Source organism: Tetrao urogallus (genome assembly GCF_951394365.1).
Source record: "Tetrao urogallus genome assembly, chromosome: 2".
NCBI classification, from domain to species: Eukaryota; Metazoa; Chordata; class Aves; order Galliformes; family Phasianidae; genus Tetrao; species Tetrao urogallus.
In genome coordinates this window covers 23,500,908-23,527,897 of record NC_136814.1, presented here as the reverse complement: position 1 = coordinate 23,527,897, position 26,990 = coordinate 23,500,908, and the positions used below count along the sequence as shown (strand labels likewise).

At 35.4% G+C, this 26,990-nt stretch overlaps 1 protein-coding gene across 1 annotated transcript in view; it reads right to left on the bottom strand.

Moving 5' to 3' along the window:
* MTA3 (metastasis associated 1 family member 3) overlaps positions 1 to 26,990 on the bottom strand; it is a gene marked incomplete at both ends in the record, with an annotated part of 116,787 nt that overhangs the window by 5,325 nt on the left and 84,472 nt on the right. Inside the window, 3 exons of the mRNA XM_079532450.1 lie at positions 10,754 to 10,908; positions 17,919 to 17,950; positions 25,651 to 25,797. Coding sequence (XP_079388576.1) covers positions 10,754 to 10,908; positions 17,919 to 17,950; positions 25,651 to 25,797 — 334 coding nt within the window. The remainder of the gene's footprint in view (positions 1 to 10,753; positions 10,909 to 17,918; positions 17,951 to 25,650; positions 25,798 to 26,990) is intronic.

Here is a 26,990-nt window from a genome sequence, read left to right as displayed (position 1 = left end):
GTGCTCTGAGAGAAAGAATTAAAGAAGTGCAAAATATTATTCTCAGCATTACTGTTAATTTTTCAGCTGAACGTTGGAACTGAGATAAACTTATCTATTAACCCCTAAGAAACGTTCTAAATAGATTCTGTCATAAAGCAGTCATCACATGATGACTAAACCTTAACAATCAACGATAGAATTATTCTCACAGTTCATCTGTGAGCTTGGTACTTACCACCAAGAGACTAAATTTACCCACTGCAGATGGCTAGGACAAAAATGATAGCACATCAGTTTGACTGCAACATGGGCTTGCTCACTTTTTGGCAATGCTGGCAGCACGGAAGCTGTGACTCCTTCCAGTCCCCTCTAAATTCATTTCAAAGAAAAACCTCAATATAGTTTGTAGGAATGACAGACAATGCAAGTCTCACCATGGATTAAGTAGCTGGGGACTTGCCCTACCTCTCAGGTGTGGTTTTGCTAACTCAGCAATGACATTATCCCCTGCTGCAAGCCAAAAAGCAGTGTCTATTGGAGAAGCACACACAGAGTCATGTTCCTCAGTTTCTGTCAAAGAAGGGAGAAAGGCCAGTCCGTGGAGTCGTGGCATTCAACCACAGCACCCATCTTAGAGGGAATGAGACCTAGCAAAAGTAGATCAATGGAATGGGTGAAAAGTAAATTATTCATGTATTTTAAAACAAAACAATGTCTCAGGCTTCAACAGACCTGTAACCTGAGCTATGGGACAGCTGCTTTGAACCTTGTTTGAAATTAATTAGCCTCTCCTTAGTTAACACTGACTTCAGACAGCTTAAGGCATGAATTTGCTCTATTAAAGACAGAGTTGCTTAACCTCTCCTTCCCTATCAGCGTACCTAGAAGATCACCACACATTTGTCAGTATGTCTGCACTCTGTGAACCCAAGGAGTCAGAAAATCTTCCACGGGCACAAAAGCCAGAAGACCTCAAAGCAACTCCTTTATTCTTCCCCTAAAGGATGTGGGTGAATTCCCACACTACAGAATTTTATACTTTGCCAATAAAAATTGTCATCACCATCTAGTATTTTTAAGAAGAATAGTCACTCTGTATATTAAATATAACCCACTATTAGATGAAAATATATCCCACATGACAGCATACATTTTTTCCTCAGACAAAAAAATTGAGAGAAAACGCATCAGAACTGGCAGGGTAAATGAAGAAATGCTTTCACCTCCTTCCTGAACATCTTGCATAGTAATTTATGATTCCTGTGTTATTCCAGAAGACAATTTTTTATATCTTTAAGAAGGGGTTAAGAACATACAGCGTCTGAGTTCTGGCCTTGGTCTACAAACATTCTGTGCCACATACATAGCAATAGATGGAATAAAACCCTACCTGACTAGTCTCACCATTTTGATTCAGAAAGATTTTTTTTTGTTGATTTCAATTCTGTGATTATGTTTTGACTTGGATGGTTCGTCCTTTAAGCTAGGTATAGACTGGTCAGATGTTTTGGTGACACATGATCTAGCAGCATAATTCTCAAAAATATACATGAGCTCACATTTTAGTAGCTTTAAAGCAAAAAAAAAAAAAAAATTTTTTTTAAAATGCTGAAGATAGAAACTGAAGAACATGAAAAATATTTTTCTATGACATGCTTAACAAAAAAAATATCTTGCATTTTGTTGTCTTTTCCACTTTCAATATCTTGCAAATTCTGTAATATAACTACTTTAATATTTTATTCATTAGGAGAATACTTTCTATGACTTTATATTAAGCTTTTTGTTTGTTTCTTTTCTTACACTGTTTGATTATTTCAGCTGAGTTTAGTGGCCTGAACTCCATGTTTACAATTTTACATCTTATAATATCACCTGAAGCTGAAAAAAAGGCAATATTTTCTCTTTATCAATAATGCATATACTTTTCCTGGAATAATACATGTACTGATCAGAGTACACTTGGATGAGCTTCTTGGCACTATTTAATATTAAGCAAAGGAAGAAAATCAGAATTAATCCTTCAGACCAGAGACAGCTGGATACCAAAATTTACCTTAAAAAACTGACTTGAGGGGATTGCTCTGCAGCATCTATCGCTTTCCTCCAAAGAGGAAAGCTCTGCCACACCATGACTTAATATGCTAATTTTTAAGGTAATCTTCATTTAAGATCAGAATTTTTATTTAATATTCATAGTACCAAGGGTCTACTCTAGTTTGTTTTCTGATTACACTCAGAAGATTTCATTCAGCTCTCCAGTCTTATAGCCAAAGGTTTCCTGCCAGTACTGCACAGTGTTTGTTGGTCTGTTTAATTAAAAACTGCAGAACATCCATGAGAGTAGCTGAATATTAATATTATTCAAATTTACAGGCTAAAAGCTGGAGCTACTCAGATGTTAAATGCCTTGTCTAGTGCAACAGGAATTGTGAAGCACGAATCTGAGCTTTTACCACTTACACAATATTTCTATTGTATTTGGTCAAGTAAATATTTTAACCTCTATTCATTGCACAAGTAATGAAATCAACCACCCATCTTGTCTCCTTAAATGTCTGACAAGAAACTGACAGTTATTTCTGTGATTGTCTTTCACAATCATTACGTTCTCCAGTATTTTACATTTAAAATCCCAATGTACTTACTTATGCAAGCTTTTTCACAAAAAGAGACCAACATTTGCTTCTTCACAGCCTTACTTACATTAATGCTACAGAATCTTGCATTTAACAGATCTTAAGGAATTCAAGTACTTGGAAGAACATAACAAATTATAAATGATTGAATGTATACACTAATACATAGATTATTTCAGAATTAAATCTTCTGTCAGTAAAAAAAAAAAAAGTAATCTTTGAAAACTGAAATTTAGCAGCAGTATTTGAGGATTACAGCCATCAATAGCAGAGAACTAATGCAATGAAACTCTGTGGTTTAGGTTCAGAAATTTTGAGGAGAAGCTGCTTTTACTTCAGAACTAGTGTTACTTGAGCACTGCTACAGATAAAGTCTGCATACTCAATCTTGACTTTCTTTGATAATGAAGTATGTGGAAGACCATGCTGGTCTGACAAGTTAGCATTTTCATTACATTTTTATATGTTTCCCAAGGCTCCATGAAGGTGTTTTTAAAATGGAAACTGGCTTCACATACAAATATGTTTTCTTATAGAAAATAAATTCATGTTCAAAATCAAATAAGTTTTTAACTCCCACAATAGAATAAGGCCAAGAATTACAAGGTGATACATTCCCACTGGGGACGTGGATTTAGGAAAAAGCTGAGCAACCAGCTAACAAAAAGTAAGCCCTAGGACCTTCAGTTAAAACACCTTGTAAAGAGGATTGGGTTCAGCTACATGAAATCTACTGCACAAACACAAAAGACAGCTTTTGAGGGAAAACCTTTAGAAATGGCCAACAGTACTGCAAGAAATTCAAAGTTAAAAAAAAAAACACAAATTCTAAGAAAACAGGTGAAAAAAATTGCATGACATCCTAATTTGACATAAGGTTGAGTTACTGTCTGACACACTCAGTCTACCTGTCTGCACTCAGTGGGAGCCAGGCATGCATTTAAGAGCTTTAATGAACTGGGATTAGAAGGTCTAACAAAACAAATGAGGTTCCTGGAAAAGTTAAGTAATCTTACAGGAGCTTTTCCACCAACATCTGTGCTTAAGACAATCATTAACGAACTTACCATCCCCGTGTTTTTTTATTTCAGCTCCTTTCCCCCTCCCCTCCAGGTTTTCCAGGAAAATAAAATCTTGCAAAAATCATTTGAGAATTATATTTCCCCTCTCAAATATAAAATACACTGGCTATTTCCATGCCTTCTGTCTGATCATGAAATGACTCTTCCCAAAGTGAACAGAGGATGGGTGCAAGTGGTTGAGTAACACTTCTAAAAGTGTCATTGCTCTTTAGCTGAGTTGTGTAAATTAACCACACTTGACTCCTACCTAAAATGCAATTGCAAAATATGTTTTGGTATCTAAGCCACCACAGAGAAGCTGCATATGTGAATTTCTGCTCACAACAGGGTAGTATTCTACAAGATCATTTTACAAGATTCAACTGTGTGACTTTTCAGGCAGCAGTAACTAGGTCATTTACAACCATCTGTTCATAGCCCTCTGTCTCCCTGCTGTCATCACTGAAGCCGTGGACTAATTAATTTTCACCTTCTAATCAGTGGAGATGGATCTGAAACTAACAAATTGCCCAGTCCCAGTCAGCAGCTTCTGGACTCCTGTGGATAGCATTTCCGTGAGACTTCATTATATATAAAGGTAAAAAGTGTCTGAAAGACGATTCCTTCTGACATGCTCTGTGTATAACAGCCCTATGGAAGAATAAAGTAGTCTTCATTTGATTCTTCAGATGGAAAACTGTTCTGTACATAATTATATTCAAATCTCCAACAAAGTATTTAGTCAGCTTATGAATTTTGCTATGAGGAGTTGGGCATCTAAATGCTTGGAGATACAAGCATGAGGTCTCACAGAAGCCTGTGAGGGAGCACCAAACTAAATCCAGTTTTCTCGTGTCCTGCGTAAGAGTGTCAACATCTTCCTCTTAGCTTGTAGCTTTAAACAAGATTAATAGCTTACTACAACATCACTGAAACTTTATCTTAAACTGAGCTCCAAGCCAACATGGTTGTATTTCATTTGTTCTGAAGATTAACAAAACAAAATTCTTCACAGCTTATGCTCTTCAAGCCCAACAGCAACCAAGAATGTCATAACTTATACTGAACCAATCCTTAAATGAGAGAATAGATGAAACACTGCAGCTCTGGAGTTGTTTTCCGTGTAGATATCTATTATGCCTTTAACATGTTAAAAAAAAAATCTTCACTTCAAATGATGCTGATTTTAGTTTCATGGAAAAATCCTGCTCTTAAAAACATCAGCATTATTACAGCAATATTACTTTGATTCAGAAGGTATCATAAAATGAGCTAGAAGAAAAGCACCTATAGATGAATAACATCAGAAACTATCCGCAGATCCATGAAAACTACTCAAAGAGAAACAAAGGTCAAGAGATTGTGACCTACTTTCTGTATTCCTGATAGGGATTCCGCATCACAGCACCTCAGCTAGAGTCAGGGGAGAATTAGCACTTATAAGGCATCAACAATACATAACATTCACCAATGTTCCACACTAAATAAGGTTAAAATAGCATTGAAATTCTTAGACTATAGATTTTTGCTTTGAGGAAAGTGACAAAATATAGCAACTTTGAATAATACTTAGCCATGTAGGACTTCTACCTGGAGCAGGGACAATTCCTCCCCAAACTCCCCATCTGCTGTATTGTACTAGAAATGATTGCAAGCTCACCTGGAGTCACATTCATCCAATCAATATTTACAATCCTATCAACAAGGATTAGACACAATCCTAAAAGAGATATTCTAATTCTATAATCCCCGCTTTTCAAGATGTATGACAGTGATATAATCCAGCAGAAGTAAAGGAATCAGAAAAATGCATCTTTAGATGGTTGTTTATTTTCTGATTAGAGGTTTGCAGCTGGTGCATAGCATTGTTAGAGTTGCAGCTGATTCTCCAAATGTGCAGTCAAGCATCTCCATGCAGTCAGATACAGAATGGGAGTCATATGGCCATAGTTCCATGCAAGTAAAGAAATGAAAAGGCACTATGCTCTGTGATCCAATCATGAGAGGCTCAGATCTGGAATCCCAATTCAAATCAAACTGACTCATCTTTATGAAAAGCAGAGGCTGCCCCTGAGTGAACATTAACAATACTTCTTTTGGTGCACAACTTTAATAATAATGGAGGTTAACTGAGAAAAAAAGTATACATGTTCATGAGCGTTTCTGTGATCAGAAACTGCATGTGTGAAAAGTTCTTCCTCTTCAGAGTAAACAGTGGAATCCTGACTTTGATCCATACCTGCATGTATCTTCTTTAGTAAAGAATCAAGACACAGAAGATTTACCCCTCTACCCGTCCCTTTTCTCCCAGCAAGCCTCTCCAACCATTAACTTCAACACAGTACTTGATATTAAAACCCATGTTGGAAGGAGATGGGACAATGGCAAGTTATTAGCAACTTGTAATATAACAAGGGTTTGGTTCACTTAAGTTTAGGATTTACACTGATAGAACTACAGTGCATCGATTGCTAGCAGGAAATGCCAGAGCACCAGAATTAGTCTTCCCCACTTCTGTGAAAGAACAAGGCAACTGATGGCAAAAGCAAGATACAATATTTTGCTGAATTTAGTTTATGAGCACCACATTCTTTTTTTTTTTTTTTCTTTTTTTTCCCGACATGCAACCTTAGCTTTAAGCTTTTGTGTGTGCTATGAGACATGCATAAGTAAAAATGAATGCTATCAGGTAATTATCATAAACACCTTACATAGTAACTCAAAAAAATCAAGGGAAACTTGTTTGTTAGAGAGGAAGAACATGATGTGAAGAATATGAAAATTGCCTATATAATGCTGGCACAGAGATGCCTCTCAAGCCATTTTATCAGCAAAAAGGAAGCAATGTCTGCTGGTAACAGCTAAAGATCACATTCTAATTTTAACAGTTGCAGTTAACTCATTCCCAATGGAGTTGCACTTACCGTGAGAAGGTTTCTAACTGCTTCAGCGCTGAAAGGAAACAAGCATTGAGTCATTCAACTGTGTTTCTATATGCAAATATGCTTCTTGGCCCATGAAGGGAAAGCATATGGAATCTGCAGCTATAACCCTTCCAGTCAAACCTTTCCAGACATTTCTTATAATGCAAATGCTGAAAAAAATGTCATTTTCCACAAAATATTTTAGCTGTCCCTGTACAAATATAATTGACAGCACACACACATGTTCTATTATGGACAGAGTGTTATGTATAGAAACATATTGCATACCTAGAACTGGTAAGAAAAATAAAAATCTACAGATACTAGTTTTATTTACAAATTGTCATATGTAACACAACAGATATTAAGCTGATATATTACATTCTCGTTAAGTTTCACTAGACCACATAAGAATTTTCCCAATTACTGTATAAGACCCAGAATGGTAATTCATTACAAAGAATTTAATTTCACACACTGTAGCCATTTTTTGCATTAACCTCTAACAGAGCCTACAATAGAATCTACATTACAGCTAGTCAACAAAATGGAAATAAAACTCAGAAAGATTCCTTAAGGCAAAGGTGATTTAGTACAATGATCTGAATAAAATTCTTTATAGTTATGAGACTACTCTCTGATCTCAATTATACACATAGTGGTAGGACAATCCCAGCAGCTAATATCAAACTATATTAAAAGGAAATAAGTAGACTCCCTTGGTGGGTAGTGATGAATATAAGACTCTTTAAAGAGTGATTTTTCAGTGAATCGTGTAAATAGATTTGCACTTTAGAATAAAAACTTGAGCGAGTTATTTTAGAGTAGGAAATGAGAATTTCTTTTTCATTCAGGAAGTGAATGAATAAAGAAAAATGTGAAAATATTAAATTCATTGAAGTTCAACATAAAATTGTGATGAAACTTTACAGTAAGTGCTTTTGAACTGTTACCTACTTCTCACCTAGATTAATTCCTGCTTTGATTGTGTGACTGAACACAGATGTTGAAATCCCAAGTAAGCTGAACTCACCCAGGTGTCAGAAATGCCTAATAGGCATTCAGGTCGTGGTCTTAAAATTCTAGGATAATTCCAAGGATTGCCTTGGAAAAATTAGACTAGTTGTAATTTCTATAATTACTTTCCGTGCTCTGAATACTTAGAACCCTACTCATCTATCACTACCAATACCCTGGAATCTGAACAATCTGACATACAGTATTGAACTTTATAGAAATATGATTGGAGCTTAAATTCAGAGGTGGGAAGAATTATAATAATTTCTTTTAAAATATCATTTAACATAAAAGTATAGGCATAAAAACATACTCAACTTACCTACTGAAAGACAATAATGTTTTGAATGCTTATGTTATACATCTTTGGTTTGGTTACAATGAAATCAAGTGGCACCTCATTTAGTTTAGAAGCATTACTGTGGTATAATTTTTTAGCTAAATGTCTAAGAATACCTAGACTTACTGCTGGAGGTTTTATAGAAATACGTACCTTAAACCTTAATTCACTGCACAAGCAAAAATATTTTTGGACAGAAATGAAAACTGTTATGTACCATCCAATTCAAACATTATACTGAAAAAATATTGTAATTAGCATATGTCTTTCTCACATGTATTTTTAACAAATACACATGATAATACATACAGGACTCTGATGCAGAAAAATAGGGAAACGTGCCTTAAAAAACAAGTTGGTATCTTGACTCAAATGTGATTATTTTTTTCTGAACTGAGCAGTCAGCACATTTTTTAATGGCTGCAAACTGGCAAGTGAAGTATTTTCCTTTTTCATTCTATGGTAGGACTGGGTAAATTGTGTTTTGCTTTCACAGTCATCTCCTCCATACATAAAATATCTTTTCCCAGTGCCATTGTGTGCATTCAACTATGTCATAGCCATGCTCAACTGTATGAACTCCTATCACAAGACAGGTCAATTGTTAGAGACCAATGCCTATTTCATCTTCTCTCCCAAGGAGCAGAACATTTAATGACTGTCTGGAAAATCAATACACTATTAGCAGGACCAGGTAGGGCTTTCCACTTCAAGTTACAAAGGCCAGAGGCCAATGAAAGCCAAGAATAGAATGAGCTACACTATATCTCTTTCAAATAATCTGACAATAAGGGTGAAAGGAATCTAAAAAAACAAAGGAAAAAGTTAGGAAGGAGAAAACATCCCTGGAGTTATGGAAGGAATCAACTGGAAAAAAAAAAAGAAAAAAAAAAAAAGGAAAAAGAAAAGAAAAGGAAAAAAAAAAAAAAAAGAAAAAAAAAAGGAAAAGACCTGCAAGAGAAAAGGAACAATCTCATATGAAATGGAGTTTCAAGGGATAGAAGTTGCTGTCTCACACTAACTACAATTTTGAATGTTGCACTTTGTTATGGCTGAGGTATTATTACTCCTGGTGTGCTGATACCACGGAAGGAAGGTAAGTGTCTGTGTACTTGTGCTAGACCTACAGCATTAGGTCTTATCAGACTGGAGAAAACTGTCCAGGAGTGGCTCAACCAATGCAAGTTCTTGAGCACTGCCTGCTGCACTTCTTTTAGTGATGCACTTTTAGACACTAGTTTTTTTGAAGGACAATCACTGAGGTTATATTCCCTTATGATCCCCATTCAAGGGCCTTTCAAATGCCATTCAAATCATTAAAAAATAAAGAAAACAACAGATAGAGTCACAACATCTAAACTCCTGTTTATCCATCATCATCAGTGCAGACTTGGAGACGGCACATGTTCTGCCTCACTCAGAACACAGGTAGAACTCAGTTCTACCTCAGCCCTGGCAGGGAGTGGCCTCTGCAGCCGTGGAGATGGGGAGGGAGATTTGAGCAGACATAGCTATCTCAGATGAGTGTTTTTGCAAAGGTAAGACTCGTATTGTTATAGTTCAATCACTTAGAATTTAAACATCTAAGCTAGCTGTCTGGGCTACATCTAAGATCAGTTGGGAGACATAGCTACTGTCAGCATAGGACTCATATTTTTTGACAGGCACCTCTCTATAATAAAAGGGAATAAAAGCATTTAAAACTTCTAAACCAGTTGGTGGCTTAGGTTATCTGTCACATTTTGGTGATATACTCACTAGGGACTTGTTTGATAGTGGCTATACACACTGAGCAGTATCAGACAAGCACTGAATTTTATCACTGAGGTAGACATCAGAAGCCTAAGAGCTTATCATTCTCCTACTGTTATCTCCGAATTCCTGAACCTCTCATGCAAAAGAAAATGGAGTACAATGTTTAAATGATTTTGAAATAACCACCAAATTATCACATATGAATATCTACCATAAATCAAATTAAATATGCGTATTTTTCTTGGTTAGCTCTACATTTACATATATTATCCTACTCTTATTTTATTATTAACATTTTTTCTTTGATTGATAGCCTTTCTAGGCCTGTGAAATAATCACAGAACTGAGGATCAGTCTGATGTTACTTGCCCTAATAATCTCCTTGCTTAAAAGCTAAGGAAGATTTTAAAGTGCTTCTAAATAAGAGATCCAGCTTACAAAAATAAGACTAACTTCTTCTCATAGGTTGAGTTTAAAACTGGGAAAGGACAGATCTTAGCAGAGGAAAAAAAAAAAAAGAATAGAGGAGCTTCCACAAGCAATCCTGTGATATCAAACTCTTCTGGGAAAAGTAAGCGTTAATTAAATTTTACCAATTAATTTGGAAATGGCAGACTGAAGAAGATTTTTACCTTAGTTGGAAATGAATTAATATTCCAGAAAAGACGCTGACTGCTATATATTTCTCTCTTCTGTGTTATGTATTTTTCCTAGTTCTGAAAATTTTAGTGTAGCCTCCATTGTGGAGACACATGCACTTTGCTGCGTGATCAGCCACAAACTTCATTGTATTTGAATTACAATTAGTAACACTTAGAAAGTTCTAACCTCTGCCACATAAAGTATAAGACTGAAAAAGTGAAACACTGATAAAGTTAATTAGCAAGAGATGAAAATTGGGTGTACACTTTGATGTAACATGGCTCTTCACTGTAACACAACCTCAAATAATGACAAAAGCTGTTATTCAAATAGCGAATCAATAACATGTATGCAGTTAAGCCTCTTTCCCTGCTTCAATTTCATTTCTCTTACCTGGTCTCTTCCGTGGCTATAAAGAAACCATCATCTGAAGCATCAAGCCAATTTTGTCGCTGTCTCTTTATCACTGGAATGGCGCTTGTCTTAATGGTACTTGCACTGGCTTGCAAGGCCTTGCCATTAGTTATATGAACGCGGGGAGCAGCATGCTGAAATCATAACAAAAAAGAAAAAAAAAAAAAAAAAAAAAAGATATTTGCCAGGGAACAAGAATAGTTCTCTTAACTGATTCTGCTGTAAAGGGCAGCCTACACACACTGTCATTCTCAAAAAACAGCTAACTTTTCTCAAACAAGTACCTACCAATTAGATAACATCTCCTGATCATCTGTGCACAGTGACATGTTTTAGCCACAGAACTGAAAGCTTTTTAAAACCCACTTGTAAAAGGAGAAGCAAAGCATGAATTAATGTCATGAACCAAGCAAGTCTGCAACAGAAATCTGTTGATTTTGGGAACAAATTCATTTTGCAAATTTTTCTGATCAAAACTCAGTATCCCAACCAATTATTTGTTTTTTGATCCAAGTACTGCATTAATCCAATAAACAATAAAAAATCCACATTTCTCACTTTATAGCTCCTTACTGTATCTGGCTTTATTTTAAATAAAAATCACTGTATGGGACAAGAACCTGGTACTGCTGTAAAAATTTTTTACATCATCTAGGCAGTTGCCATAGTTTGTTAGCTGACCCACCAGTCATTTTATATATTCTAGAGCTGACTGCAAGAATTCTACCTTCATTTTAACACAGATAACATTAAACATAAAATGGAACATTGATCCATCGCTACATGTTGGACTAATAGTTTAGCAAGATTTAGATACAACAGGTGTTGTCTCAGAAGGCTGCCTTCTGATATACATGCAAGTAGAGAGTGGGCTGCCTTCTGATATACATGCAAGTAGAGAGCGCAAGTGTTCTCTGCACTGTCTGTAAGAAACATTTTGGAGGAAAATTCCATGACGAGTACATTAATTCTTGAATTTAGAGTCTTGTTTTCTGCGCAACCAGTTGTCAGCAGGATTAAGTAATTGCAGTATTTGATAAAAATAGACATGTTAGAAGACATATGAATTCGAAAGTTTTGCTTATTTTATCTCACATGGATTCAGCATCATGTCCCCTCAGGAAAAAGTATTATTTCTTGCAGAAATAATACAAGTATTCCTTATTACTGATTGTATTTTTTCTTTTTGTGTAATGTTCACAAAACGTGCCCAATTCTGTGCACTCATGGGAGTAGCGTCTAATTATGGGGAAAAAGTCTGCAGTCCTTCAAAAAGGAAGGTGCTGATAACATGTACAAAGTTTGGCAGAACACATGAAGCTGATCTCTGAAATCATTCCACAAAAATGTAACAGCCAAATATTACACTTACATTTAATGTATTTCATTCCCATTATGCCACAATTTTTGACACACCCCAATCCAGACCACTTACTCCCTATAGTAGGAGAAATTTTATTCATTTGAGCACAAATTCCAGCATTCTTTACTTTAGTGTAACAAACTGAACAATCACCTCTAAGTTTTCTTAGATGCGATGGGGAAAGCAACAACTTCAGTGAGTCACAGATAATTCTTTCTTTGAACAAAATTATTTACCTTTGCCTTAGAGACAAAGAAGGTTTGTGGTGAATTTAGCTGCTGTTTCACACAGGGCAACAAATCTTCCCTTGCAGGCCCTCTAATATTTGCCTAAATTTTTCCAGGTTTTCATTCACTGTCTAGACTGCAGTTTGATTTTCACATTTTGTTGTGTTGGTTTTGGTGGGGAGAAACAAGCAATGAAAATGCTGCTAGAAGTAATTCAGCTGTTATTTACAATAAAGTTAGGATAAAATACATAGTTTGGATAAATTCAAAAATCCAAAAGTTATTTAACTGATGATGTCTTAGTGCACAAAATGGATACTGCTCAAAAAGTGAGCAACAATTCATGCACAGAAAATGCAGTCATACAGCCCAGATGTACTGATTTCACACTGTATTCAAAGTGATTATTTTTACCTGGCAGTGAGCAGTGCAATACATTACAGAGGACCATTCAAGGGATTGAAGAGCAATTTTTTTTTTTGCTTCCCAAGACAGAAACAAGTTTAAGTTCTCACACAAAATGGTTAGTATCTTTTCTAATATGCCACTGAATGTTTTCTTCACTCAAGTCACTCATAAACATGCAAAGTATGTTCAGGAATCATGCAACATACAAGAAGCGCATTTCCTACAGCAAAAACTTTGTAAAACAATTAAGCCTTATAGAAAAATTATGGGTTTTTTTTCATAATACTTTTTCCTTGGTAAAGACGGATGTCAATGCTAGTCCTGAACTGGTTTGTTTTTTTTCCCATTTCTCAGAATCTAATTCTTATTCCAGGCAAGATATAGTATTACAGAAAATAGTGCAAAGGTTACAATATCGTCTCCTCTCTCTCACATCATAATGATTATTGTTTTTCCTTGTATTTCTCTTCTCCATGAGTCCTTTCAATTTATTCAGAGAAATTAATTATGCTTTGCTTAAAGACCAGTCTGTGTGCAGGGGACCACATTATCTTTAATTTCCAGTTAATAGGAAGAATTGAACTTCTCAAACAATTTAAAAGTAGAAAAATCAGTTCAATTAGTTCCTCTAAAAAAATATATTTACCGTTGTGTATTAAAATGAGCTTTCAGTGAAATGGTCATACTGACAATACCCAGAGCAAACAGACCTTTCATACTAAGTACTTAAATGCTTTTTCTTTTTCCTTTTTTTTTTTTTTTCTTTCTTTTTTTTTCTTTTTTTCTCCATATTTCTCTTTCTTATTTTTCTCTCTGAGCATACACAATTGTAGAAGGATTATGGAAGCCTCAAGAATATTGCTAGTACTGCCGCAGGATCTCTACTCAGTCAAACACCACGCACACAGAATGCTATGATAATTTCGTTGTAATGCTATTGTGTGCAACTTTGTCATTTTGATTTTGAGTATTTACTAATAAGCTGTGCTGCCATTTTCAACAAATCGCAGGTATGTTGAGTCCACATAACAGTGGGAAAGTGCAGATCAGCAGGAGGCTTACTCAGAGTTTGCCAGCTGCATGTTGGACAAATCTATCTTCCCAATAAGTGACGACTTCCTCATACATTCTTTGTTATCCCAGTCTGAATGCATTTATTCTGATATCTTGTATCCCTAGAAGAAAACTGTTCCACACCCCAAAGACACTTTGAGAAAACTTCTGAGAGCAACTGGAAGAGAAACACAAAGCACAAGAAGGTGTGGTTTGGGCAAAGCCTCCTAGGGGTAAACTGAGGAAATAAATGTTTAGAGTCTGTCCATGTGTCACAACAAATAACTCCTTGAAACACATTTCTGAGCTCAAGTGAGACGCCTAGAAAGGCACCTCCACACCACAGTTTGATGTTAGGCCCAATAGAGAAAAGTGTCCTGATCATGTAATGTTTCAGTGCGTTAATAAATGCACACACTGAAGTTTTGGTGAGAAAACAAAGCTCTCACCAGTCAGCCTTACAACCCAAGCAGGGAATAAAAAATCCCCATCACAACTTTAAGGCAACAATGGTGCATTCAATAAAGATTGGAGCACAGAGTGATCTCTTGTAAAAGTTTCACCTGCCAGGAAGGAGGTCTCCATGCTGAGGACTCTAAGACGTTCTCAGAGGCTTCTGAAAACAAGTCATCTTCTGAAGGTGTTCAGCAAGTCTCCAATGATGAGTTTATAGGATGATCATGTGTTTGTCACAGCAGCTTCACAGTGCCATCTGTCCCCCACTACAACATTTCTGCAGGGGTGCTATTCTCTGGTATTTAATCCACACGCAGGCAGGTATGCAGCTCCATTTTTGACAGCTGCTTGCAAGTGCTGCTAATCAGCACCCACCTGGCAGGGACAGGACTTTCCCATTTGTGTACACAACTCTTCATTTCCTAATGAGCGCAAGTGAGGCACCTCCAATTCTCAGTGAACGCAATACTCTTTTTCACACAGAAGATACATTAAAAAAGTGTTTGAAGTAAGCACATAACACCAGCAAGGCACTATAAGCGTAATGTAAAAATTAATGAGGAATGTCTATGCTGGCTGTGACTGAAAAAATGTTTACCTGGATTATCATAAAATCCTAACTGGCTTTGAATTTTTCATACCTAACTCTCTTCCCATCCTGAAAGGACATTTTTCCATGGCCTAAATCAGTGGGTTTTGTTTGTCTGTGGTTTACATTTTTTCTCATATAAATTTTTTTCTCAAACAAAATCCAATGGTAAGATAAGATCTCTTAACAAAGAAAAAAATCACTAGAGGAAATCATATGTGCCCAACATGATTGGCAGTAATTCATAGTAATTGCTTCAATTTATTTAATTGACCTAATTATACAAGATATCATGTAAACCACATCTACACACTGAGTTTAAATTAGGTATTGAATTTTCTAAATTATTATTTTTTTTTTTTTTTTGCCACATCTAAGCAGTTCTTATCTGCTCAGGCATTATCCCTCTCAAAAGAATCAAGGTTTGGAGCTAGTTTAGCTTACTTAGGGAGACTTGTGACAAATGCAAAAATTACAAAACATGTTTACATGGATTCACTTTGGTATAGAACTTCATTCAAGAAAACTGAAGGCTATTAAAAGTAATCAAAACAATAGATCATATGCAAGAAATTAAACAAATAGTCTACAGTATCATTTTGAACATTCTGATTGCTACTTAGTCTTCAACAAAATACCTGGACTAGAATTAATTCTGAAAATCGTAGTCAATGACTTCTGTGCAAGATGAAGACTAAAAAAAGGCTTACTTTCCAAAGAAACCAGGCTAAACTACTACCATGTTCATAGCATTTAACAGAATTTACACAAAAGCTATGTAACCTCTGAATAAACCACATCATTAAATGCAGCACTTTGAAGTAAATATTTATATAGATCAATTTAGTAATGAAAAACCATCCCAGCCACCTATTCATAGAATAACAAGAAATCTGTTTTATACTTAAAATGGAGAAGATACTCATTCCCCTCACACACAAACACACCCCTTGGCAGTTTTCTAGGTTTTTTTATTTTTATGAGCAAGAAACTGAAACAAACAATAGGGGACAATACTGTACTTGAATGCACAATTCTTGAGCTTTAAAAATTAAAGATGTACATAGTGTTCTCAGAAAAACTATGTGTTCTTTTCCATAGCAATGTACACTCTATTCCACATTGGCTTTGATTTAAACACAAATCTGAAACTTCAGAGAAAAGACCAGATTTAATGTCTTACTTATGCTATTTTTCTCTCATTCTGTTTGATTAAATATTATGCTTAATTTTGTATCTGTTAGAAAATTAGCTATAATCAGTCAGAACAAGTGGACTTAATTTCAAAGTAATTTATTTATTGCAGTACTCATTCAAAAATGGACATCAACAGCATAGCTTCACTATCTCTGCGTTGAATAGACACTCTCATACTGCTTCTAATGAGCTGAATTATGTATTTTCTGGCTTTAGTGATATTATCTTCCTACTGAGTGGTAAGAAACTTTCCATTGCACATTCAGTTATTTTATTAGAGAAGAGTGGGCACTGTGATAGCCTTTTGACACTGTCTAATTAGCGTTCTTATTTTTAATTGCACTTCTATTTATTTAAGTGCAATGGACAACTACAGCATTGCTTTGGTTGCACAGCATTAGCCTGAAAGGTCTGAGTTTTCAGCAAGGAGGTCTGGGGAGGCTCAGAATGCAAGAAGGTTGAGAAAGTTATTCAAAAACCTCTCACTGCTTCAAATGCTTGGCCATATTTTGTGTAAGGACACACTTGTACAGGAAAAGAACATTTCTTTGGTTAAGTTCTTACAGGTGTTTTGATACACTGATGAGACAAACTGTCAAAATATGTGTTATCTTTGGAGGAAAATTAACAGGGGAAAAAATTACAGGGAAATGAAGAATGTTCTTTTCAACAGTCTCTTAACCTTTAGCTCTTTTTCTGACATCAATGCAAAATTTGAAAAAATACTGAAAAATTTTCCAATCCCTTTCAACATGTTACAGCACAGAAATTCCTCTGGTTAAACTTCTTATGTGGAAACAAGTCTACTTCAATACAATTAATCACAGCAAGGATTATATCACACCCAGTAGAAAAACAAAATGTTGTTTTTCAGATGTCTCCAGTGCTCTGAATTTTTGTGGTCTGTAGTCTTAACCAATTTATTACCTATTAGCATTAGACTATTAATGGTTATTGGTGATAAAGGCAATGAATTACATTTACCCTTTCCTCTGTGTTGAATCAAGTTTCCGTGTGGGAATTCACATGTCCCACAAATGCCACACATGTCTAAGAAGTAATTATTTTAAATGAACACTGAAAACCATAGGAGTGACAACAAAGGCTCTAGTGACATCATGTTTTTTCCAGGTTGTTTTAAAACGTAAAAAGCCTGCCTCAAAAAATTAGTCTTTTTCTGAAGTGAATAGATCTGACCCCAAATCCCTGCTAGATAGGCATATCCTACTCAGTCTTCTCCTTTAACTTTTGTTCAGTCCTTATCTAACTTTTATTAGGAGGCTGAAAGAGACTGATAAAATATCTCACTCTATAAAAAAAACCAAGACAGACATGAAATCAATGACATTTTCATGCACAAAACTTTTTAATCTAACTTTTTAGAAGTTTATCAGTCAGTTTAAGTGCTTCCCTGTCCCTGGAACACAAACTATCAAACTTAAGATAAAGTCAGAAACCAACCTCACAGAAATGCGATACAAGACATTACTGAACATGTTTTCAACTTAAAACATTCTCTGTTGTGATATATACATACAGTGTAAGAGACTTAATCTACTTCAATTTGACATAATTAAAAAAAAAAAATCTCTTAAACACATAATACCAGAATTATAATTGGATATTCATATATCTAACTGCCAGCACTGCAATTTCTTAAACTATTCACCCTACATCAAATTTTCCCCAAAATTTCTCATGAAATGACTGACTTAAACTCAACAGTGATAGTGGACTTTATATGAAAACTTGCTAACAAGCTGACTTATAAAGCTACCATACCTACATTGTGTTCAAAGGACAAATCATTTCTATAGATTGATCTATACCTAAAATTTCCTTTATGCTTACCAGTATTGTTCTTGTAGAGTGACTGGATGATTCTGGAAAACAGAAGAACCACAGTGCATTAGAGTATAGTCTTTACTCATAAAAACCTTATTTTCTTGCGTTCACCCTGGAATATAAGATGTTTCTGCATGGCTACAACAAGGAGCATATCAGAAATGCAGGGACTGGGAAGAGGTCTCATGAAACAAACATGAGAATCATCACTGAAAATACATAGCAGATAAAAGTATACTATTCCATGCACTCATTATTATCTATTCTTAATTGTCCTCTTCTGCAAGAAAATGAAAAAATAGAATTCATATTTCACATCTGAAAAATTTTTTCTATATTGCTTTTAAATTGTGACATCATTTTTCATGAATGATTAGCATTGTAGAAAAAATACAAACAGTAATAATTCCATAACTATTCCCATTTTGAAAAGCTCTATGAAACTACATTGTCCTTTACATGAGAATTTTCATGGATTTTTACTTTAAATGGCAGAAGGAGATTGAGAATTATAACATTCAGAAATTTTAATTACTATCTCATATATGATAAATTACAAGACAGTCAATCAAACACACATTTGCATAATACTGCTGAGAAATCATGACCAGGTCAATAGCCAACACAGACTTCATCCTGCTACTTAACTTACAGTACATTTCCTTTGTTGCTGTTGTTTTTACTTTTCCCACCAGGGACAGAAGACTTGTCCTTTGTGGCGTTACAATACTATAGGTGCTACATCACAACTATGCTCTTCCTAGTAGAGTGAAGAAACCCATGATATGTGCAATTCATATCTTTACAGTGAAGTTATTTTTGTTATTACAAGTTTACTTACTGTTTTGACATTACAGCCAAATAACATTTGAGGAACATTCCTGAGAAAACCCCGTGATTACCTTTGTGGAAGGAGATAACTCTTGAGAAAGGACTCACTATTTTTGCAAGCCCAACTTCCCAGAAACCAAAACAAAACGAAACAAAAGCAACAATGGTACAACCTAAAAGAGCACAACTCCATTTCCTGAAATGCTGAAAATCAGATTAAACAAAAAGAATGTGGTTTCTTCTCTCTTGAAATACAAAGATGTGTTGCAGAGCAACACATCTCCACTCGTTCACAATCAGACTGAAATGAACTAACTAAAGCACATACTTCCTATATTCAGATTCTCGAGAAATAAGAATATCTTCACTCTTTTTCAGAGGTACTGTCCTTTTGACACAAATTTATATGCTCAGTTCTATAAAGACATGCTTAGTCATGATTCTACTACCAATGTTCCAGAACAATATCTTCTTTGATATTAATTGATATTAATATCAATATTGATATTGATATGAACTGGGGACTGCAACATGTAACATCAGAATGGACTTGGAGGTTGTTAAAAGTATTTTTCAACAATATGTTTACACACTTAATACAATGCCAACAGCTGTTGATTCTGGGATTTTAGCATTCTGATAACCTATTAATAATCAAGCAAAGAACTAAAGAAAGACCTGCTACACATGCAGAGTGTTTACACTATCTAGGTAAGAATCATTTTTTGCTATATTTTTTTTTATAAAGTGCTGCAGATACTGAAATAGAATCTCAGTTGTGAAACACCTTCTAGCCTTCTAGAAAGACTTGAGTAGATTCATAAATAAAAAAGTTACTGAAAGATCTCTTTAAGAAGTAGATGTAGACAAAAGATTCTAAATCTAGCAAAGGCTACTTAATAAAGTACTATTGTTACGCAATTTAAACTGTCACATACTCTGTTAACTAAATATTCTTTGAACTAAAAAAAAAGATGCCCTTTTATAAACCTTTCCCTCTAAATAAGCTTTATCATTGCCTTGTTATTGCATATAACCTTAAACTAAGAATTAATTTGAATTTATTTAAGGATGACTCTTTGTCTTCCAAGATCAAAATCTGAAACACTAGAGAGAGAATACACAGACAAGAAAAGCAAAAGAACACGGAAACATACAAATGTATCAAAAAGTATCTTCCCCAGATGAGGAACTTTCCAGTTAAACTGCTTAAGCAGTTTTTTGAAGGTGCCTTCCATACTACATTATGCAATAAAGTACAACTTGTACACTGCAATCACAGCTTACAATAAATAATGAATCCACTTGGCAGTAATCATACACAGAATTACTAAGTACAAACTTCAGATCTCAAACCCAGTACATGTAATTTGTGAGGTAATTGTGCTCCTAACCCTATTAACCAACAGACAAGTTCTGTCTTTCTGCAACTTTAATTCCTTAAAACTCTACCACAGGGAAGTAAGCAGAATCTAATTCCTGGAATGACCACCTGCACTGTTTTGTGAGCTAATTTGATTATAAAGTTGTTCTAATTGTTTACTGTTTTAAGAGCTGGTTTATTCTGCCAATTATAAAAGATTGCATTACTGTGGAATAATGCCTACACCTTATCTATATGTATAAAAATAAATTCTTATTCAGCAGCAGAAACTGGGGACAGCTCAGGGGGCAACTCACCGTGAAATATCCTCAGCTCCCTCTGTGATCCCATTTAGCTTGCTCATTCTACTCAACTGCCAGTTTCAGATTTTCCTTAGTCCAACAAGATGGAAGCAACATACAGAATACAGAGGCATCAAGGCTTGGATGCTAACCTATTTTGAAGTTCTCAGAACTGAATGTAAGTAACGAAGACTTACAAATAAAGCATTTCATATCTTCATATAAATAAAAGCTCTGAGTCATATATAAATTGGGAAATAACAAAGAGTTGTAAATGATTCTTTCACTGATGACTCTGCTTGCCCAACAAATGGCAGTAACGTTAGAGAAATACCCACATCTCCAGAGATATCTACTTCCTGTACTCACATTTCCATGTAGACAAGTATTTAAAAACTTTTACTAGTTACAGCAAAGATCAAAACTAGCCCACATATTTCCATGGTAAATTTCAGTGAAGAAAAATCTGGCTTTAAAACAATGAATAGCATTTGCATCTCACTTTTCAGAAAAATGGGTACACAATACAATATTAACTGCATGTTTTGTTCCAGCACAGGAGAAACGGTTACAGAAGATTCACACAATAGCTTATCCCATCTCATTTCTTCTCTTTCAGTTTCAAATGACTGGTATATAAAATGAAGTTTAAAACAATTTATGTAGGCATATGGTTTATTAATGTGAAGAATACGTACAAAAAAAAAAAAAAGGTTTTATTTTTAAAATGAATGGAGTATCTGATGTTTTTCAATATGCATTCGATGGTTGTAATCTGCCACCTTGGTAGAACTTCTCTATCTTTACCAAAACTAATATTGCAATAATAAAAGAAGCAGACACCACAGTGAAAAGGCATCTCTCTCTGCTGAGACATTCAATCCAACAATGAAAATACCTTTTTCCTAACATAACTTCACACAAAGTTATACGAAATAAACTCCAAGGAAACATGTTATTATTTTTTTTTTCTTTTTGAGCAGGAAAGATTTAGTTTCTCTGCTTGTCAGGCTGCTTAGAGTTTCATATATTTGATGGAGAGTCTCAAATTCCCAATGGAAAAAAAAAAAAACCAACACAAAAACCAGGAGTAAAATATAAGCTTTCTTTCCTTGTTTATCTCTTCAATAGCCAATACTGTTAATCATAAAGAGTGAGAGGGACTGACCAAAATAGCACCTAGGAGAGAAGGTACAATTTTTTTAGGTGTTTCTCACTTCGTCAATTTCTCATGTCACTTTCTTATCTTTCTACAATAGAGATGCATGGCTTCCTACAAAAATGGGCCAATTAAATTTCTTTCTCATTCTTAGATACAGCTGAATCCTTCAGTAATTTATTCCCTGAGGAACTGAAGAATGACTGTTGAAAGAATCCTCTTGAAGTTATCAAGACATCTCAGGCTGAAATACAACACTGAAGGTCTCAAAAGAGAAAAATGGGATCATAGTTGTTGATTAAAATCTCTTCAGCTATGAACAACTTGTACTTCTGCCCATGAGTAATGCAATTGGTATCACTGGGTACAGAATAATCTCTATACTCCATCAGTGACTGTATCATCTTGGACATCCCTGTGGATATTTGGTTCTGATGCATATAAAAGCAAAGAAACAGTTGTCAGTTGACAGAGATTACATTAATGTAAAATAACTTTACCTGATCTTTCCAAATATGGAAAATTATCAATACAGATCCTACGAAAACAACATCCTGATGTGAAACTCAATTACTTGGATGTACTGTTGTGCACAATTAAGCATCTTGTGAGTAAAAGTGATTGTTTGAAATAATTTCAGACACAGTAATTTAAAGATCAGATTCAATATCTACAAAGCACCTCATAGTCACACCTAAGTCTTATAATCATCAACTCCAGTCATAAGATAGGATGCAAGAAACATTTTGCAATGCTGTGATCTTCTGAAGATATAAATTTCCCCATTTGAAAGAGACTGCCTTCACTACTGAAAACCATTCAAATATCTCATGTTGATTTTCTTTATAGCAGCAATGGAAATTCTGTATCTCAGAGTAGTTTAAAGCACCAGCATGCGTGTTACATGATGCTGTACATTTTTCCAGAATAGAAAAAAACTCTGATATTTTTCTTTCTATCTTACAGAATGCAAGATTTCCTGTTATTTGAAAACAGACTAAAAGAGCACTTTTCTAAGATCATTCAGAAAAATTCTCCCTCCTACAAGAGAGAACACAAACACCTAGAAGAACTGGGAAAAGAAAAACAGTCTCTGATCACAACCTTATTTTCTGAAAACACCAACAGTCTGTAACAACAGCCACAGTACTATAAATGGCACTTAAGCAGTGTTGTTTCATTCAGGTGTATGAATTACGTGTGGATGCATAGAACTAGAGCTATGTCTCTTAGCCATCTGTGATTGATAACCTGATTTTTAAGCATAAGCCTCACTATTTCCAAAAAGAGATAAATGAGCTCCCTCAGTTAACAAGGAATAATGGTCTGAAGATGACACGCTCCCTCATCTGTATCAGTTGCACCAGTTTTTTGCTGGAGTCATACATGGGACATGAAAGAGAATCTTGTACTGCATTGGCCATACTAAGGACTTAAGCCAACGTAAGACTTCCCTAAGAAATTGTAATCATGTTCTTATTCAGTCATAACTTACTTAAAAGCATTAAACCATGTATTACTGGTTTTTTCCTCAGTCTTCCCCTTCTCTGTCATAGATTTGTCAGTATGATATCCCGTAAAACTACAGCACTCAACTCACCTGGGCAACACAATTGATTTGAAATATGCTAATCTAAAAATATATTTACAAAGGCCTAGGTTGCATTTACTTGAATACTGTAAATTATAGTGTATCTTAAACAAACATACTTCTATGGCTTAAAAAAATTTCTAATACTGTTCTGGAATAATTCTGGAATCTGCTAATTAATGCAATAAAACCAGAAATGATCAATAGTATTTTGGAAACAAAAAAGCCAAGGGAACCACAACCATTACTGAAAAATGGAGATTAAGATGATCCAAGTGATCATAGCCAGCAATGATCCTAAATAAAAATTATGGTTAAGGTTGATATGTGGCAGAGGATAATAATGCAACTGATTTTATGCTGAAAAAACTGTTAAGAAAACTTGAGGATATGTCAACAAAAGAGAAGTTTTGGCCAGTAACTAAGTTTAGTGTTTATTAAATGTGTTTGACTTGGTAGAACAAAGTAGTCTGATGCAAATTATATTTCCATGATCATTGTTTTATCACATCCAGTGTGTCAGAAATTATTTTGCAGTTTGCACTGACTACATTTTGCAAGCTTTTAACTAAAGGGAAAACTAGGACAAGAACCAAAATACTCATTTTCATACAAAAATACACTTCCAAGAGTTCTATTACCTTGGATATATGCTTTCTTTATGATTTAATAGAAAATAGATAAGTAGAAATAATTATCTCCTAAAGCAACAATTTACAGCTCTCAATAGTAATTTTTCAAATTAGATTTAGATTAGATTCAAATTGTGTTTATGTGCAAATTGTCTTAACACAGTTATGTATTTGATACAAACTAATCAATGTGGCTAATAACAAGCTTTATACATATTTTATGTTGAAGAGAACATTCAAAATAAATAGAAGAAAAATGTTATGAAGCTCATCTCTTTAAAGGGATATCATCAAAATAATGTTTACCTTCAACTTATTACTATAGAATCATAGAATCACCAAGGTTGGAAAAGACCTAAAAGATCATCCAGTCCAACCGTTCACCTATTCCCAATAGCTCCCACTAAACCATGTCCCTCAACACAACATCCAGCCTTTCCTTGAACACCCCCAGGCTCGGTGACTCCACCACCTCCCTGGGCAGTCCATTCCAGTGCCTGACCACCCTTTCTGAAAAGTAATACTTCCTAATGTCCAGCCTGAATCTCCCGTGCCGTAGCTTGAAGCCATTCCCTCTGGTCCTATCACTAATGACACGAGAGAAGAGGCCGACCCCCAGCTCACTACAACCTCCCTTCAGGAAGTTATAGAGAGCAATGAGGTCTTGCATATGAGGTCTCTATGCATATGATTGCAATGAGGTCTCTATAGCTTTCTTTGCTGTGGAAATGTAGTAAAATCTTTATTTCCAGGTGAAATTCATTCTTCACTCAAAGATTACAAAGCCAGTCCAGTCTAATGGCCAGCATTAGAGGAGAAAAAGCAGCTTTTGTTCATAATCACATGCAGAAACTATGAGATCAGCACTACAGTACTTCACAATGAATGTCCACAGTGAAAATTCTGCTGTGTGAAATGTACTGCATTTATAGCTTTGCCTATTAATGGTATCATTGTTTTATCACACAGTTGTCACCTTAGTCCATTGAATAGCTTGCGTTGCCATGCATGTTATTTGCCTACCATGTGATGGTTGTTCGCACAGTAAGCAAAGGTCCAAGTGATCCTGCCATACATATATAGTAAATAACCACTTTTTGTCAAAAAATGTAGTGATTTCTAGGTATTGTTAAATGTACAGTAGGTATTTTCACTGCAAGATACAAATGACATTGGCAACGACAGAAAAACATGATTGTTCTGGTAAAATAATGGATTGAGCTTTCCCTCCTGTATTTGGAATAGCATTTCTATTATCTTGTCTAAAAAGAATCTTTCTCATTTCTACCTTGACCTGTGAAACATGAAAACAGAAAGTCACCTCTTTTGTGCTAATCATGTCTCAACAGCCTATTTTCAGAGCCTAACTTCTTTCAGATTTTCTACTTGCAACACCACACAGCAAATAATCTAATTGCTTACAGAAGCTACATTGCACAAGAAGAATTCAAGAAATGCAATGCATTTTAAATAATATTTTTTCAAATAAAAACACAATAAGGCAAAGTAAAGCATTTGCAGCATCTTTCTCTTTTCACTAAATTTGCTTTATCCCTTATGCTTTTATGTAGAGGTGAAAGATTAGTAAGAAAATTGGTACAAATAGGTTTTGTGAGACATGGCATTAATGGTATTAATGAATACTCACACTCAGTGAATATGCATCACCATTAATTGCATTACGAGTGCTGAAAATATGCTGTCTACACCTTAAATTTCTATGACTGTGCCTTCTTATTTAACATCATTTTTAAAAAACATACACCCTACAGAAAAGTCATAAAACTTTGCTGTTTCAGGTCCACAGAAAATTGTGCAATTCAGAAATTTAATACGTTTCATTTATACTCCTTTACTTACCATCAAGACCATTATGATGGCTGTAGTTCCTTTTTCCTAAAATACTTAGTGAAGAGTGATTGGAAGGTGCAAGCAGTCGTTTTGTACTTGGACTTTGAAGGCTTGGTGTTGATCTGATTACATTGGGTTTTGCTGCAGGGTGAATCTCTGTTTAAGACAAAAGGGAGAGAGAGAGAGAAAGACAGACTTGATTTAAAAAGATTTTAGTCTAATTGGCTTACTAAATTTACACTTTAATTTCTAGTAAAACAGAAGTGGGTTTCTTCAGCATGAATGTGTTTATAGGACCTTGAATAACAATTTGAACACGCCTTCATACCTATTATTCTTCCAAATAAGGAAGAATCAATTTAATTTTACATTGCTTGTGTTTACTGCAATGGTGTGAGGTATTCACAAGTGAAGAGATAATAGAGATCAAACTGAAACAGTTCTGTGTTTTCTTTTCCCTCCTCTTTTGGGTTTTGTTTTGGAACTACACACCTACAGATTGTTAGTCAAGGAAACAAAAGCAGCAGTGAAGCCCCCTCAGTGTCTTAACTTATCCAAAAATTACTGTCAAAAGAGCAAGCTTTAAGAGATCGTCTCAAATACAGGTTGCTAGGTGCAAGGATCAGGGAGAGAGCTACAGCACTACCCCAAAACTGCAACATCATTACCTAGGTACTGCCAGACTTCAATACAGAACCATTATTATGGATTCAAATATTCGGGACCGTCTGAAAGAATTCACACAGGAGGATTATTTCAGAGATGGAAGAAGAAAAGCACATAAAAGGCAGTGAAACTCATCTGCCCAGTGGGATTCAGAGCAGGTAGCTGCTAAGTTTGCCAAAAGCTGGCACAGTTGTATGGAAATTTCACAGTAAGCTGCCAGATGAAGTTGGCAAAGGCTCTGGGCAGCAGCACCCAACTCCACATGGGCTGCCTGAGGTGTGTAGCCCAGCTGAGACCTGCCACCTGAGTCCGCTGCCACTCAGAGATGCCCTCTGACAGGGCAGAGGAGGCTTGCCAGCGAATCAGGAGCCAACTATCTGCAGAGAGTGAGAAAAGAAGGTAAAAATAAAAATGAAGTACTTCAGTCGTCCAGGTTTGCACCTGAAAGGTGACCCTTTCTGCTTTTTTTTTTTGTTTATAAAATAAAGCACGTGAGCTGGGAATATGCAACATCTAAAAGGAGGCAGGATGTCTGAGAAGGAGGGCCTTCAGCCTCTGCCATTCATAGCAATTAAGCAGGAGAAACCATTGTACAGGAGTCAAAGTCCACCCCGCTAGCACATTTTTTTTCTTCCACAAGTACTATAGCCCAATATCAGTGTGCACCACATGCCCATTCTCAC